Source organism: Peromyscus californicus, unplaced genomic scaffold (genome assembly GCF_007827085.1).
Source record: "Peromyscus californicus insignis strain IS unplaced genomic scaffold, ASM782708v3 Scaffold_14__1_contigs__length_90479793_seg_2, whole genome shotgun sequence".
NCBI classification, from domain to species: domain Eukaryota; kingdom Metazoa; phylum Chordata; class Mammalia; order Rodentia; family Cricetidae; genus Peromyscus; species Peromyscus californicus.
Genome location: NW_026294436.1, coordinates 68121688 through 68139335, shown reverse-complemented (window position 1 = coordinate 68139335; position 17648 = coordinate 68121688). Strand labels below are relative to the sequence as shown.

General features: G+C 42.8%; 1 protein-coding gene across 3 annotated transcripts in view; it reads right to left on the bottom strand.

The window, feature by feature from the left end:
- Taf1a (TATA-box binding protein associated factor, RNA polymerase I subunit A) overlaps positions 1 to 12559 on the bottom strand; it is a 38194-nt gene extending 25635 nt beyond the window's left edge. Inside the window, exons 1-5 of one of the 3 annotated variants that reach the window (XM_052737915.1) lie at positions 12314 to 12558; positions 10271 to 10396; positions 5422 to 5591; positions 3347 to 3460; positions 1052 to 1250 (exon numbers count right to left, since the gene is read on the bottom strand). In XM_052737915.1, coding sequence (XP_052593875.1) covers positions 1052 to 1250; positions 3347 to 3460; positions 5422 to 5591; positions 10271 to 10394 — 607 coding nt within the window. In that variant the 5' untranslated portion in view covers positions 10395 to 10396; positions 12314 to 12558. The other 2 variants (XM_052737916.1, XM_052737917.1) reach the window with 2 other exon arrangements.
- Positions 12560 to 17648: the final 5089 nt, after the last annotated feature.

The window sequence follows — 17648 nt, the reverse complement described above, 5'->3', positions numbered from 1 at the left end:
AACTACCAGGTTAAGGTGAGAGCAATGACCAGTTCCCTAATCTGTGTGGTGGTTACAGGGATGGGAATTGTACATGTGTTCATTCTATACTGTATGTGTTAAATTTCATAAAAGGTTTGAAGCAGAGTTAGTTTTTCAAAAGTAACAGCTAACAGAAGCACAAAATGATACTTCAAAGTAAAAAGGCACACTGATTCTTTTCTCAGTAGCTGGGTGAGTTAGTTTCAGTCTGTGCTTAGAAATGAGACCAAAGCTGGGCAGTGGTTGCACATGCCTTTAATGTCAGCACTCGGGAGGCAGAGCCAGGAGGATCTCTGTTAGTTCAAGGTCAGCCTGGTCTACAGAGTGAGATCCAGGACAGGCACCAAAACTACACAGAGAAACCTTGTCTTGATTTAAAAAAAAAATTTGAGCCGGGCGGTGGTGGCGCACGCCTTTAATCCCAGCACTCGGGAGGCAGAGCCAGGAGGATCTCTGTGAGTTCGAGGCCAGCCTGGGCTACCAAGTGAGTTCCAGGAAAGGCACAAAGCTACACAGAGAAACCCTGTCTCGAAAAAACCAAAAAAAAAAAAAAAAAAAAAATTTGAGGCAAGCAAATGGAAATCGTTTACTGGTTTAAAGTTGTTATTTACTTTTCTTCTTACATGTGGTACTAAAATGAGCAAGTTCTTTCGTGACTGTTTGGACTGGTATTTACCACTCCTTTGGATAGATAACATTGCACTTTCTTTCTGCATGCAGTTGATGGTTTACTCTGCAGTAGATTTAGGGAGAGTAATGAGAGGAGCTTTCAGAAGATCTTTAACCTTAAGTGTCTTTAATGAAGAAAACAAAAAAACCAAAAGCGTTTCTGCCCATACAAGCCCAGTGCTTGCTTGAATTTTTGAGACAGGATCATGTAATATAACCCACCCTGACCTCAAACTCAAGATAGCCTCAGCCTCCCAAGAGCAATGTGTCTTCCATCCCATCTGGATGAGCTCAGTGGTCTGTGTGAGCCATGCTGCCCTGCTGTCCCTTCACCAAAAGAAAGCTGACTATGGCCACTCACCAAGCTCTGACAGCTCCTTCTTCTTTTTGGACCAAGTGTAGTACTGTAAAAGCCCTTTGTAGGCCTGAACAAGGTTGATCAACACTTCCTGAGAGGACGACTTTTCCCCATATCTCCATGTCTCTGCATCGCTGAGATTTCTGTTTGCATCCTCAAGCATTCCGTGATGTAAAAGATACAATGCATGTTGTAAGGAGATCTGCACCAAAAAGAAGAACCCACTGTTGCTAAAGTCAGAACTATTAGTCAGAAACCCCAGGAAAGGTGTAACATACGCTGGCCTAGTCCTGAAAACTATGCAATAGAACCTTCAAATAAAAGTGAAAGCTCAACTGGGCGGTGGTGGCGCACGCCTTTAATCCCAGCACTTGGGAGGTAGAGCCAGGCGGATCTCTGTGAGTTCGAGGCCAGCCTGGGCTACAGAGTGAATTCCAGAACAGCCAGGGCTACACAGAGAAAACGAAAAGAGAGAGAGAGAGAGAGAGAGAAGAGGGTGAAAGCTCAGACAGTGGTATAGTCTATACTCTGTCATTTACATTTTTTAAGAGCAAAGAAAGACACTGTGAAACAACTAACACTGTGTAATTGAGAGTCACAGAATACAGTGCAACACAGTGAGAGAACTGGGCAGAGAGGCCACACTGTAGCCTCAACTAGTTGCTCACACCATACTTCACCTGTTGTCGATGACCCTTCAGAAGAGGCTGCTCAAGATAAATGACATAGCCTTACCTGCTTGACCTACAGTAGACAACAGCCTAACTAACAACTTCACAAACGTCAAATATGCTCAGAGAAAACATCCTGCCAGGCAGTGCTGAAGAATGGATTTAGTTTAAAGGGAAAGAGGATCCCTGAAAGGCAAAAACAACCACAGAGCTGGGGCGTGCTGGCCTCAGCTGGAATCCCAGAGCCAGGAAGGCTGAGTAGGACTGTGAGCTGGAAACTAGCCTGGGCTACACAGCAAGGCTCCGCCTCAAAAAAAAAAAATAAAAAAAAAAAATAAAAAGTGTGTGGGAGCGGGAAGTGCTAGGAAGATGATTCAGTGGATAAGCTATGCGGAGAAAGCATGAGGACCAGAGTTTAGATCCCCAGAACCCACAGAACAAGTTGGTAGGCATAGGGGCCTGCCTATCACCCCAGTGCACAAGAGGTGGATCCAGGATCCCAGAGCAAACTGGTTAGCCAGATTAGCCGGCCAGAACCAGTTAGCTCTGGGTCAGCAAGAAACCCTACCTCAATAGGTAAGGTGGAGGATGATCAAGAAAGAATCCCAGTGTCAACATCAGACCTCCAGACATAGTCTCTCTCTCTCTCTCTCTCTCTCTCTCTCTCTCTCTCTCTCTCTCTCTCACACACACACACACACACACACACACACACACACACACACACACACACACACACACAAAATATTAGAAAACTGAACAAGTAAAAACAAAACCAAGAGCCGAAACAAAACCAAGAGCCAGAAATGCACATTTTATGCTTTGCATACTGCATGGTTTCTATCATATTTACTCAACTTGTGGTCAAGTTCTTATACAACTTTACAGTCTTGAAAAAATATTAATAACAGATTATTTATAAAATTACTAAAGAATGGTGTTCTTTTAGTTAGGAGTATATAATAGAGAAGAGGCTATAATACTGTGGGATGGTCTCAGTCCCTTTCGCAGAAAAACTATTATTAAAAGACAGGAATTCGGAGAGAAGGTTCTATCCAAACAGCAGGAACGTTACAGCATTTGAACAAGTTCAAGTTCCTACTTTGTTTCACAGTTTGCTTTTTTCCAAAACTGCCAGCTTGGCTCAAGTCAGGTCAGCAACCATGTGAGGACTGGCTGTGTCCACAGTGAGGACCAGCCTCATCTCTGAAGAACTGGGTTTGACAGCCAGAGACAGACCAACAGGGTTCCAATCCGATCACATGGAAGGTGGCTGGAAACCAGAAACGAGCAGTCTGCACAGTAGTATTCTCCTGTCTCCTTACCCACGGGACTTAACGATTTTCCATGATTTTCTATCTCAGCATTGATACAGGCAATTAAAATAAACACACATTAAAAATATAAAATCTGGGGCTGGAGAGATGGCTCAGCAGTTAAGAACATTGGCTACTTTCCCAGGGGACCCAGGTTCAATTACCAGCACCTACATGGCAACTCACAACTGTCTGTAACTTCAATTCCAGAGGATCTGACAGCCTCACACAGACATACATGCAGGCAAAACACCAATCAATGCTCATAAAATAAATGATTTTAAAAAATATATAAAAATCTACATTCTCACCTTTAAATAATTCAAGACACCAATATTTTTCATCCGGTCAGCAAAGCTATTAAAAGTCTCCACATTGCTTCTGGGGTGATAAAATAGAATTTCACTTCCAAGCTTCCAAATGATCTATCAAAGCAGAAATCAGTATCAAAACAATAAATCCTTACCTTATCCAGTTTCTTCCTACAAAACTGTGTTTGTTTTTTCCTGATTATAACATTTAAAAGCAACTTATACTTCCTCTCCATGGAGACCACCAGTCCAGACTTCACTACACTTCCCTAGCAAACCTGCATTCTTAAGTAGGTGGTAATCACTACATCTCAAAATTCTGCTGGATTGGTGATGTTTCTGTTGCTGTGACAAAACACCATGACCATGGCACTTAGAAGAAGAGTGTATTTAGGCTCACAGTTCAGAGGGTTAGTCTGCAACGGAGCACAAAGGCATGGTGGCAGCAAGCTCACACCTTAAGGGCAAGCATGAAGCACAGTGATCTCTACACTCTGACAGTACCACCAGTGGAATCAGAGCCTATGGGGGCATTCTCACTCACACCACTACCCTAGGTAAAAGTAAGAGTGCCATTATTAAATCAGTGCTCTCTAGAAGGCACCATTAAGATGCATATTCAGCATAAACTTAAAAATCAGTATGAAATGGTAAATCAGAAAACAGGTTCCTACAGGGCTAACTCATCTTCAACCCTCCAAGGGCAGACAGCAGACATGTCCACGCTCCCCAAAATCTCATCTTCAACCCTCCAAGCGCAGACAGCAGACACGTCCATGCTCCCTGAACTTTCATCCACACTGAGTGTATGTGCTATGTACTTAGGCTGGCAATCGAAGAGTATTTATCAGAAAAGACAAATTGTAATGAAATATATGTCCTCAGGCCACATTTTGGTGACACAACTTGAGTTCTGCTTTTCTCAGGGAGCAAATGTCTATTTCTCTTTCAACCTAAAGTAGATGAATAAAATCAGGAGTCTCTAAAAGAAAGTTGCCTCTGCCTCTCTTTCCCCTGCTGGTCTATCAGGTGTGCACCTCCACATCTGGCTTTTTACACAACAGGACATCAGGAGTGCTGGGCAAAGGGCAGGGATGGGTATGTGAGCGGAGTCACTAGAAGAGGCCTCAGGAGGGTGGCAGTGGCTGAAGAAAGACCCTTCCAAGAAAAGGAAATGGAAGGGATAGAGTTTGCCTCACCTGCTCCACGGAAAGCAACGGCAGTGAGGCTAGAGAAGAACACCCAAGGTAAAGAAATGGGGTCAGACGGGAAGACCAGGAAGAGGGTGAGCACATCCTGAGGAAGGCCACAGCAAGCAGAGGACTGTGGCTGGTGCTCGGGAAATGGAAAGCCATCAGTGTTCTCATAACCAACCACGGTTTTGAGAAGCCCCGTCTCCATCATTAGTCAACAGGGAAATACAAATCATAACACGAGCAAATTCTACTTCACAACTTGAAGTATCAAAAAAGACAGGCATGGTTGCTCATGCCTCCCAGCCTCAGGAGGTTTAGACAGAGGCCTGATGTAAACCTGAGTCTGAGGCCAGCACGGTATCCAAATCAAGACTGCCAGATAGATAGATAGATAGATAGATAGATAGATAGATAGGTAGGTAGGTAGGTAGGTAGGTAGGTAGGTAGGTAGGTAGATAGATAGAAATTATCAATGAGGATGTGAAAAAATTAGAACATTAAATATTACTGGTAGAAATATAAAGTGGAAAAGCCACTTTGGTAAGGAGTTTGGTAAAACCTTAAGAGATTAAAGGTAGCGTTATCATATAACCTATAACTCTACTCCTCAGTATATACCAAAGAGAAATTAAAGCAAGCACCATGCGAAAACACATACATGAAACGTTGAGCGAATCCACTGATGAGTGGATGTATGAAATGATATTCCATACAATGGAGTCCTGACAATGAAAGGAAGGAGTGAGCCAGGCATGGTGGTGGCATACCCACCACCCCAGGACTCAGGAAGCAGAGGCAGGGGAAACAAAAGGCCCTGTGGGCAGAGCTAGACACAGAACTGCCAGCAACCGGCTGCGTCCAGCAGACTCCCGCGTCTACCTCAGGGGCAGCCTGTCTCTTGTAGGTGTCGGAATCCTCCAGGGTCTGTAAGTAACTGTGCATATACTCGGCAGCCCGCTGCCACTGGTGCTTCAGCAGGGCTTCGTGGATAAAGTTTAAACACGCGCTTGTCGTCTGAGTAAAATCCCTCTTCCTCTTCCCTCCAGTCACTGCAACAATGGACAGAAGACGGATTACTCCACTGACTCCAATTCAGCTACTCAAAAACCTCAGTAAATACAAGTTTTAATAAGGGCAGCAAGTGCTATGACCCAGCCTATCACAGTATCAAGCCCACTAACTTAAACCCTGCCATATAATATTAGTTTTAGTGGTCTCCCGACCGATGATGGAATGTTGACAAGTAGTCCTGCGTGGATCTTATGCAAGGAGCCACTGTGCTATACATTCAGTCTTTCCATACTCTTGAAATTAGCTTATATAGAAACTCAAAGGAGAATCCGAAAACCAAGCTGGACACAAGGGCACTGTAATCTGAGCACTAAAGAGACTGAGGCAGGACTGTGAGTCCAAACACTGCACTACATAAGGAAATTCTGCCTCAATAAATATAGTAGATGGCCTTGTCCTACCAGCTCCCTATATCTTTTAAAACTGATTGTTCCTTTACTAAATAACTTGGATAGAACCTTCCAAAGGAACAGGCCCCAGTATTTAAAATGGGTAAAAGTCACCAATGCTATCATGCTAGGGAAATATGGTCTTTATTACCCACTAACGTTCAGAAAACTCCAAGTGAACCTTTTTTGTTTAAGGATCAAGTTTCCAGTAATTCAGTAATAGTAAATGAATCAAGATCCACACAGTTGTAAACATTAGCATCAGCTAGGTCTATGAAGTACTGAGAATCTCCATGGTAACAGTCCATGAGCTTAGTTACACTATTATATTATAGAAGAGACAAGTTAGACTGATAGCTCCTTTTCCCTTCTAACCGATCCTGTTTGGCCAGCAGTCTTTTTCTTTCTTTCTTTTTTGTTTGTTTGTTTTGTTTTGTTTTGTTTCTATTTTGTTCCTGGTTTCCTGGGACTCACATGGCCCAGGCTGACCTCAAGCTCACTATGTAGCCAGTACAACCTGGGACTCTTCCTGCCTGGTCTCACAAACAATGGAGTTGCAGGTGTGCACAATCGTCCCTGGTTCCAGGCCCTAGTCTTCCAGCCAGACTCCCTTACTTAAGCAAGTACAGAGACCAATAGGAACCATGAGAAGATACTTTTCAAACAATCTGGGCAGGTCCTGGAGAGACAGCTCGGATGTTAAGATCACGTGCTGCTCTTAAAGAGACCCTGAGAATTCAGGTCCCAGCACCCAGGCAGCTCACAATCACCTGTAACTCCAGATCAGGGAATCTGACACCCTCTTCTGGCCTCCATGGGCACTGCACTCACATGCACAAACCGAAAGACACATACATATACACATAATAAGAAATAAAAATCTTAGGGACTGGAAAGATGGCTCAATGGCAAAGATGGTACTTGCTGCTCTTGCAGAAGACCAGGTTTGGTTCCCACAGCCACATGGCAACACACATCTATGTCAATAACTCCAGGGAATCCAACACTCTCTTTTGGCCTCTGTGGGTACCACATACATAGTACACACACATACATAAATACTCATATACATAGAAGCCAAAATAAATTTAACACAGTAAAATTTTCTTAAATGTAAACAGCCAGGAGAGAGGCTGCCGCTCAGTGGCACTACAAGCCACATGCAAGACTCTGGATATAATCCCCAGCATGCCCATAATAATCAGAAAGAGCACAAAATCAATGTGTGTATCTGTGTCGCCACACACTCCTTCCTAAAACTGATCTTCTAGAGAACTATGCCTGTGTTCAAGGCCTACAGTCAAAATGTACATAATACTTGCAGGCAAAAGATGAGGCTTACAAGTGAACGGCTCTTAACATTGCCCCTTGCAAGTCAGATGATTTCCAAAATCTGTCTTGTCAAAACCACAGAGATACTGCTAACTTTGTTTTCCCTGGAACTTAGAGATCTGATAGCCTCTGCCTCCCAAAAAGGAGGTGTTGTTTTAACAAAAATCTCAATTGTTCAATTTTACCAATAAAGACTCGGGAGCCAGACGCTGGGGTGAAAGCCTGCTAGCTCAGAGAGGCAGAGAAATCACCAGCTGCCCTTCCTTCTCCGCTGATGTCCCAGAAGCCCCTTTTCCCTACACCGTCTCAAACTCAATGTCCCTCCCTTCCACCTCCTGTGCATCTCTCAGTCCTCCTGACTCTCCCTTACTCTCTCTCGGTTTTTCTTTTTTAATAATTCTGTGAAACAAACAATAAAATTGATGTTAAATCTGTCCTCCATAGGGGAGAAAAATAGAGAACAGTCAAACTGTGGTGCACACCTATAATTCCGTTGTGGCTAGAAAACTGAGTCTGGGGTCTGCCTGGGCTACAGCAAGACTCTGCCTCAAAACTCAAGTGATCATGCCAGGGGAAGGGAGATAAAGACAGAACAATTACCCATGGGTTCATAATGCAACTGAGGAAAAAGTGATACCCTTGTCTATTTTGTTGAGATAAAATACAAATTAAAATTTACTCTAATATTTAAGTCCCAACAATCTCTCAACGAAGCTTTTATGTTACTTTGATCAACTGTATACAACCAATAGTTACAATGTCTCAATGCAAAAATAAAACTCCTAATACTTACAATATATGAGACATTAAGAATATGTGTGTGTGTGTGTGTGTGTGTGTGTGTGTGTGTGTGTGTAGTGATATATACTGTCTTCAAAAAAGCAATATTCTAAAACTCCCATCTATTAAAAGCATTTTTTTTTTTTTGGCTTTTTTGAGACAGGGTTTCTCTGTGTAGCTTTGGTGCCTGTCCTGGAACTCACTCACTCTGTAGCCCAGGCTGGCCTTGAACTCACAGAGATCCGCTTGGCTCTGCCTCCCAAGTTCTGGGATTAAAGGCGTGCGCCACCACCGCTTTTTACTATCTGTTATCATTTAAAAATTTCTGTATGCTTAGATTCCACCAGGTTATTTTAAAAGTAACAGAACTCCATTTTAAAAATCCATCACAGGGTGAAACTTTTTCACCTGCAACTATAAACTTACAAAACAATTTATATGACACCTTAAAACTGCCAAGACAGTTTAATAAGTATTACAAGACAGCACACAGAACATACTCACAGGGTCACATAAGTTACAAACATGATTAAGACTGCAGCCCCTCAGTGGGGCACGGTGGTGCACATCCACCACTCCAGCAACGGAAGACAAAGGCAGGAGGATTGCTGCGAGTTCGAGGCCAACCTGGTTTGATCAGCAAGACCCTGTCTTGAGGAGGGCTGGAGGGAAGACGACAGCACAGACCAGGTACTTCTCAGACACTTAACGCGCACTCCAAACACCCAGGATCCCCAGCCTTGACACCCTCGTGGGCCTGACACTAGCAGTACCGGAATTATCTGAAAGCTAACTAGAAAGGGAGACGACAGAAAAAAAAGGAAGGAAGGAATGGAGACTGCTGTGCCTCAGCCGGCTCTCTGAAGCAGGCCCTGCATCTAGTAAGAACTACACAAGCTGCTTATATCGCAACAACTCCAGGCAACCAGCCCACAAAACAGGCAAATAATCTGTTCAAATAATTCACCGAACTGGAGACTGCTCTCAGGCCAATCTCTACCTACCTCTTTATGGTTAAAAGTATATAGGATTTGAGCCAGGAGGTGGTGGCGCACACTTTTAATCCCAGCACTCAGGAGGCAGAGCCAGGCGGATCTTCGTGAGTTCGAGGCCAGCCTGGGCTACAAAGTGAGTTCCAGGAAAGGTGCAAAGCTACACAGAGAAACCCTGTCTCGAAAAACCAAAAAAAAAAAAAAAAAAAAATCATAGGATTTGAGATCAGACAGACCTGATTTGCTTCCTTATATCATTACTTAAGAGTTTAATTTCTTTGCAATTCAGTGTCCTCACATGAAAAATGCCAGTGCACACATTTACTGAGGACTAACTTACAGGAAATATAAAGTCAAATAAATTTTTCTTTTTAAATGGAGCTAAATCCAGGAGCCAAGAACAGCATCAAGAGCAGTAAGAAAAGTGCTGGTGTACGTGTATTTAAAGTCTGACACACGGCAGCACACAGATCCCGGCTTCTTTCTATAGTCTTATAGAGGTTAACCCATTAAAAACCTTGTCTGCACCTACATTAGATTACAAATGAAGAAAAACGCTTTCTAAACCTATTACATCAATTCTATAAGGCATTATTTCCATTGAATTCAACAGAAATTTCCTTAACATTTCCTATGTATGTGCTCCTCCATGAGAGACCACATTTTCTTCATCTGTAAGTCCTTAATATTTTGCCAATGCCAAAGATACAAGTGCTCAGTAGAGAGGACCAAAAATTTAAAAATAAATATATATCTATTATAATATAGACTCTGTATTAGTTTAAATGCAAAAAAAAAAAAACCCTAAAAGAAAAAAGAGAACTGATTTCTTATAACTTCCTTTTTGTCTACAGCTGTAAGAAAGAAAAAGAGAAACCTCCCATCTAATCTTAACAAGATAATCAATCAGACATCATGGTTCACACCTGTAATCCCAGCACTCAGAGGCTGAGGCAAAGGAACAACCATGTGCTCAAAACTAGCCTGAGCTACATTCAGTGAGTTCCAGGCCAGCCAGGGATAAATAGCACCCTGTCCCAACAACAACTAAAATAAACTGTGGGGCGGGGAAAAACTAACTAGCTTGGTTATTCATTTCGAATCTGTGTTCAATCTCAGCACTTCCTTGCACTAGAGTGAAAGGCTTCGAAAGTGTCCACTTACCTACAGTTTCTACACGATTCTGAAGCCACGGGAAGTGCATTCCTGGATTAGAGAACACAGAAGTTTCTCTCTTGCCATCCTCTGCCACAGCAAGCTTTGTCAATTCTTCCCCGAAATCGCTCATATCTAGTCAAAACGGAAGAGTATCCGTCAGCTTCAGTACATGCTAATCCACGGGCAACTGAACTGAACAGAAAAGTAGCCATCTTTTCTTCTAATAAATATCACCTGAGCAGCAGAACCCATTGTATCTGGTAGTTCTTTTAAAGTAACAGTTGAATCTGTTCAAGTCCTCAACAGCCCAAACTGAAGTTCCACTTAAAAAAAAAAAGACGGTGACGATGACTGGGGACTGGAGAGATGGCTCAGCAGAGCACTTGCTGCTTTTCTAGAGGACCCATGTTGTTCGGGTTCCCAGCACCCATGCATAACAGTTCATGATCTTTTGGAACCCTAGTTCCAAGACATCCAATGACCTTCTCAACAGGAATATATGTAGTGCAATTACATGCAAGCAAACACTCATACACGTAAAATAAGAATCCTTTTTAAAATCCATAAAAAAATCAAGACTACTGTAAAGCCATGTATCAAGTACATACAAAAATGAGACATCCTGATTACAAAGTAAAAACCTAAAGCTACTGAAAGAAATCGAAGGATAGATACCAACATGTAGGTAGAGTTTTCCTGCCTGGCCCACAGTCAGAACAAATCTCTCTCACCTGCCAGTCCCACAGCCCCTCAAACCCGACCAAGTAAACACAGAGACTTATATTGGTTTCAAACTGTATGGCCGTGGCAGGCTTCTTGCTAACTGTTCTTTCAGCTTAAATTAATCCATTTCCATTAATCTATACCTTGCCACATGGCTCGTGGCTTACCGGCATCTTCACATGCTGTTTCTCATCGTGGCGGCTGGCAGTGTCTCTCTGACTCAGCCTTCCACTTCCCAGCTTTATTCTCCTCCTTGTCCCGCCTACACTTCCTGCCTAGCCAATGGCCAATCAGTGTTTTAATTATTGACTAATCAGCAACACATTTGACATACAGAACATCCCACAGCACCAACACAATATAACAAGTACAATAATAGCAGTAGCTAGTATTTACCAGGAATTAAGTACATACTTAGCCTATAAATTAGCTAATTTAATCACAGCAGCAACCTTGTTTTCTTCCACGTCAGTAATGAAAACTACAGGACTCAAAGTATGTAATGTGACCAAAAGAAGCGAAGACAGGATCTAGGAAATGCAAAGCACACAGACTAGCTGGTATGACGAAAATGGCTAGGAGGTGGGCAGGGGATCGTGGCAAATAAATGACTCTACCAAAGTAGCCATGTGCCACTGAGCTTGCATTTACCTGTCAAAAAGCTCAAGACCCCTGTTCTGTGTATCTACCGAGTATTGAAGCTTCCGGTACTACAATTTAGAATTCCACCAAACTCCCCTCCTTTCTGAATCCTACAGCACCAACCTAGTTCCGGACACCTTCAGACTTGTCCAGGATTAATGCACTGGTGCTGCTTTTGTCTGTCTGTTTTCTGCGGTGCTGGAGATGGAACCCGGGGCCTTGTGCCTGCTGACAATTTCTTTTTTTAATACTACATTTTGTTTATTGTGCGGGGTGAGCGACCGCGCCCGTGTGGACGTCAGCGGATAACTTACAGGGGTCCTTCCACCATGGATCGCACTCACCTGGCTTGACGGTAATGGCTATTCCCTGCTGGGCCATCTCCCAAGAGCTGCCTCAAATTTTGCTCCTCCGCCTTCAATCCAGATTAAGCCTTTTAAAAAATCAAACTCAACCGTTCGGCGCAAAAGCTTGAAAAAACGCCTGAATGTGAAATCGACCCACCACTATGGTAAGGGAGACCTAACGCAAACCCTTCTCCAGTTCTCAAGAACTCAAACTGGCGTGGTGGCGGTTGCCACGGTAACCAACACTTCACAGTCCCCGTAACTCACGTTCCCAGAACCCAAGATTACAGAAAGTCAAGAGGAAATAGCAGAAGGAAGAAGCAGGATGCTCACATACCTCTTCCAATTGCAGTGGGAGCGGAGGGCGCACCGACCCCGCGAGTGGCTATAGCCCGGCTGCAGAGTTGCCGGGTCTCCACGCCGCGGACAGGCAGAGAAAACCCTCTCCGGAAGCAAGAGTTGGCCAGCGCTTCCTGTGAGCCTGCGCAGAACCAGCCCGGCGGGCAGTCGGGGAGCGTGCATGAGTACTACCTCGTGCGTTGCCTATGGGAAAGCGGCAGAGCCTCTCCAGCTCCGTGGAGGCTTCGGAACGTGACCCGGAAGTGGATGTTAGCTTCCGCTTTCCCATTGGTTTGGCCCAGACTTACGTCTTGGTCTTGTGCCAGCCGGAAAATGGAAGGTTTCCATCGCCAAGTTGAGTGTGGAGATGAAAATAGGGTGGGGGGGGGGTGGGGGGTGGGGGGCGGCACATATCCGATTCTGATTGCCGCTTTGAAAATTATTTTTATTACAATTTTTAGCATCCGATGTAAGTGACTTGCTGCCTTCACAAGAATCCATTTTTCCTTCTCAATGTGGATTGTTCTAGGGATCGGCCTGGAGTTCACTTTCAAGAGGGACGTTGACAGCCATATATTAGTTATGGAGGTGGATAGTGAAATTGTTAAGCCGTGTGAAAAGAGGGGAGGAGTTAGGGAAGAGGACCCTGAAGAATGGCCAGAGATGTATGGAAAAATACTACTTGAAGGACTGATCTACTTTGGTTTTGGTTTTTTTGAGACAGGGTTTCTCTGTGTAGTTTTGATGCCTGCCCGAGATCTCGCTCTGTAGACTAGGCTGGCCTCGAACTCACAGAGATCTGCCTGGCTCTGTGCGCCCGCCCCCCCCCCCCCCCCCCCCCCCCCCCCCGCTGGGCCTGAAGGACTGATCTGTTAATGAACAGATTATCACGGAGATGTGAACAAACATTAATGAGTAAAAGCTAAAGGGAGGCCACCTTAAAGTCACTGGAAGAAATGACTTTATAGTTCAGTTAAGGCTGCATAAATGAAAGTATGGACTCCTCCAAAATTCTGAATTTACTGCTCGAGAACAGAAACTGTGCATCATGGAAATTAAGAATTTGTACATAATTGTTGTTTTTTTTTTAATGCTACAGATATTTTATTCTATGTTTTCTTCATAACCAATAACCAGTAGCCATAAGCACTGGAGAAAGGTTCTTTATACTGTTTTTGTATCATTAGTCTTTGCCCTTAAGCTTGTTCTTTTTGTTGTTGCTGTTTTTGTTTTGCTTTATTTTGGGTTTTTCTAAGACCGAGTTTCTACAAAGCCCTAGCTGTTCTGGAAATCACTATGTAGATAAGGTTGACCTGGAAGTCTTAGAGATACATAGAATTCATAGAGCTCTGCCTGCCTCTGTCTCCGCTGTGATTAAAGGTGTGTACCACCATGCCTGGCCTTTAAAACTGTACTTTATAACTACAGGCAAAGCTAAAATAAATGATGATGTGGCCAAGGAGGGGTGGTCACACACACTAAGACAGTGATTAGTTTGTTATCTGGAAGCTTGGTTCATCAAAATGAATCAACTGATTGTTTTGTTTGTTCATGCTTATAAAAATAGGGAGAAATGTTGGGCAGTGGTCAAGCATGCCTTTAATCCCTGCACTCAGGAGGCAGAGGCAGGTGGATCTCTGAGTGAAAGGCCAACCTGGTCTACAGAGTGAGTTCCAGGATACCCAAAGCTACATAGAGAAACACTGTCTCAACAAACAAACAAACAAACAAACAAAAAAAAAAACCCAATGGGGGGGGGGAGTGTTCTGATATCAAAGTTTTCAAACATCTCTTGATATTAGGAGATAAAAGTGAGAAAATACATTATCTTTATAGTCTTCACATACCACTTCCCTTTCTTACAGTACAATTCTGGATGAAAATGTGTTGAGAAGGAGCATGCACAAAAGCTTTCTAGACTCCAGCCTAGAATGTATGTTACAAGGGAGAGGAAAATATTCTCACAGTTGCTTTTCATCAAGGGAACAACTTAATAATGGTGATGAGCTACATTTTCTAAAAGCCTTGGAGGTGTCTTGGAAAATATTATTTCCATTAACTTTTTCTATATAAAAAACAAGCTTCACCTAATCAAGCAACTGAAAAACATCATCACCAATCAGCTAGACTACATAATAATAGTGTCAGTTAAAAGAGAATGTGGCAGCCGGGCGGTGGTGGCACACGCCTTTAATCCCAGCACTCGGGAGGCAGAGGCAGGCGGATCTCTGTGAGTTCGAGGCCAGCCTGGTCTCCAAAGCGAGTTCCAGGAAAGGCGCAAAACTACAGAGAAACCCTGTCTCGAAAAACCAAAAAAAAAAAAAAAAAAAGAGAGAATGTGGCAAAAAGCATAAAGACAAAGCCAACTTGCATGGTGGTGTAGAGAAAAGTTTTATCCAATTATAGCTTCCCTGATATACATGGGTTAGGATCCTACACTAGGCTGAGACTTGGGAAAAGACTACTCTTAAGAGGCACAACTTCAAGTTTTCCCTCCTTGTTTGGTACCCTGAGCCACCATGGAAAGAAAGAAGCCCAGGCTAGTCTTCTGGAGAGAGATGGTGGATGAATAAAGAGCTCCTAGCACACTAGAGCATCATAAAGAAAGCGCAACCATCATGCAGTGCCTTGGTTCTAGACACATGAAGAAGATGAAAAGGTGGTCATCTCCGATTTTAGAGCAGTTATTGGCTGGAAGCAATCACCTGAGTGGTTCCAGTTCAACAGCAGGTGTAGCAGAATCAAGCTAAACCCTACACAAACTCCCAGCTCAAACTGAACAGTAAAATGGTGGTTATCTTCAGGCACCAATGTACACTGAGTCTTCTAGACCCATCAGTTTCTTCTTGGTTAATTTGGAAAATTTTTTGCCTCGAATAAATTTCTGTTCAATTATGTCCCTGCTTTCAAAAACTTGGAGAACTTCTAAGTATTTATTAGAAATACCACTTAGTGTTAAGAGATTAGAATATAATTTCTGCTCAGTTTTTTCTAATCATTAGAGCTGATAATTCCTATTGCTCTATCTTCAAATTGACCCGTTTTTGGTTGGCAGTGTAAAGCCTTCGGATAAGCCTGTTTCATTATTTTTTCACTTAAAATACAGTTTCTTATTATTTGAATTTCTATTTTTTTCAAAAGAAAGTTTTCACTTATATGTTAATATGACTTATTTATTCATTATAACTATCCTTTCCACTAAGTCTTTGGAGTAATTTTTTTTTTTTTTTTTGGATTTTCGAGACAGGGTTTCTCCATGTAATTTTGGTGCCTGTCCTGGATCTCACTCTATAGACCAGGCTGGCCTCGAACTCACAGAGATCCACCTGCCTCTGCCTCCCAAGCGCTGGGAGGAGTAATTTTTTTTTTTTTGAGACAAAGTCTCACTATGTAGCTCTGGCTGTCCTGGAACTCACCATGCAGACCAGGCTGGCCTCAAACTAAGAGAGATCTGCTTTCCAAACGCTGGAATTAAGGGTATATGCCACTACACCCATTTTATGGAATAATTTGAATCTTATTTCAGCCAATTCTAATATGTAGGTCATGTCAGAGATGTCTTATTATTCATGGGTTTTTTTCTTTTAAAATTCCATCTTTCTAATTCTTTGCAATCTGATAAGGTTTAATTCTATTGTGAACATTTATAGATTATAGGGAGGCTATATTGTTTTTTCTAAAATGGATTGTAGTGATTAATATTATTTCTCAATCTGACTGCATTAAAATGCCCAGACAGAGAGTATCTGATGGTGTTTCCAGAGAGAGTTAATTAATCATCAAGGCTCTCAACTCCTGCAAGCCACAAAAATATATGAAGTAGGATTTCAGCTGGTTATGACAAGCTAATACCTGGAAGAGGCCAAAGGCCTTCCAGAGATCAAGCTGAGGCTCAAGGAGGAGAAAGACAGAAACACAAGATAGCTTCAGGAGGACCTGGATTAAACCCAACAGTCCCTTCTGCTTCTTCAAAAGGGCTTTTTATACCAATGCCAAGGGGCAGGCCAAAAGATCTCCCCCATGCTAGATCAAAGCACACTGCACAGCCAAGTGTAGACCCTTCCAAACACCTGGTAACCACATCCATCGTCAAATGATCCCCTTATGCAGCCCTGCTGGGTAAAGCAAACTCAGATTCTTGGACCCTGAGTAAGTTCTCACTAGGAAACCTCTGTGGGTCTCTACAGCTCCCCCTTCTTAATATAATAAAGGGCCCCTCAGATAGACTGTGCCTGCCTTAGGTTGTTTTCTTCTTCACTACTCAACCTTACCCATCATGGAGATACACTTTCCACCAAGCATACTTAAGTTGGCAGCTAGCAAGGACTTACCCATTTCTAACTACCAGCCTCTGGCAGGGTAAAGTGCAGAGCTTAACTCAGATCTGACTCAGGTCCCTACTAAGAGCTTGCAAATAGCTAGAACAACCACAGTAATACCTATGGCTGCCACACCCCCAAGTAAATAAGTAGACGATGACCAAGATGGAATGATCTTTTTGAGTGGGTCTAAGATGTCTATAACAGCTGCACCAAACCCCTTTTTTTAAATCAATAAACTCTTGATGCAACTGCATCAAACTTAAAGACTCCTTTAACTTCACCAAATCATGGTTCATCGATATCAACAGATTAACATAATTCTAGCATGAATATTACTATACATATTTACAGTTCTTACTTACATACACAAGCAAACACTCTATAGGACTATTTATACTTTACAAACTTTAGCAAACATTCAAAAGTGATCTCTTAACAGAACTATTAACATTTTCTTCTAACAAGACAGAGGGTACATGAATAGTGAGTCACCATGGTTAAAATTGTAGGTGAACTCAAAACTCTTTCATTTCTAAGGTTTGCAAAAGCTCAAAAAAGTCAGTTCTAATAACAGTCTTAAAGTTTCACTGACAGCCCAAGATCAGGGCCTGATTCATCAGCTGTCCTGAAGTCCCTTTTAGCAGTCCAAGTCCTAAAGACTTTTAGGCAAATAGTTCCAAATATGAGGAGTCCCAAATTTGTTGCAGCTCCCCTGAATGCAACAACTCAATTTAGTTCAAACAAGTGTCTCTGAAGCTTCACTCTCAGCCACAGAGGCTCTTTCAGTTAGCTTTCCCTAGGAGAGCTGTCCTAGGGTTGATTACTAGTAGGTGGAATTACTGTACTGAGCTGCTGTAACTCTTAGAAAAGCTTTCTACTCAGCTAGTAGGAATCAGGAACCATCTCTTAAAGGAGCCATGCATTGGTTTGCCTCTAGCAACCAGAAGTGATGTGGCTCCAGGCTCCATTTCATTCTAGCTTTTACAATCTCAGTCCTTGAATACCAAATAG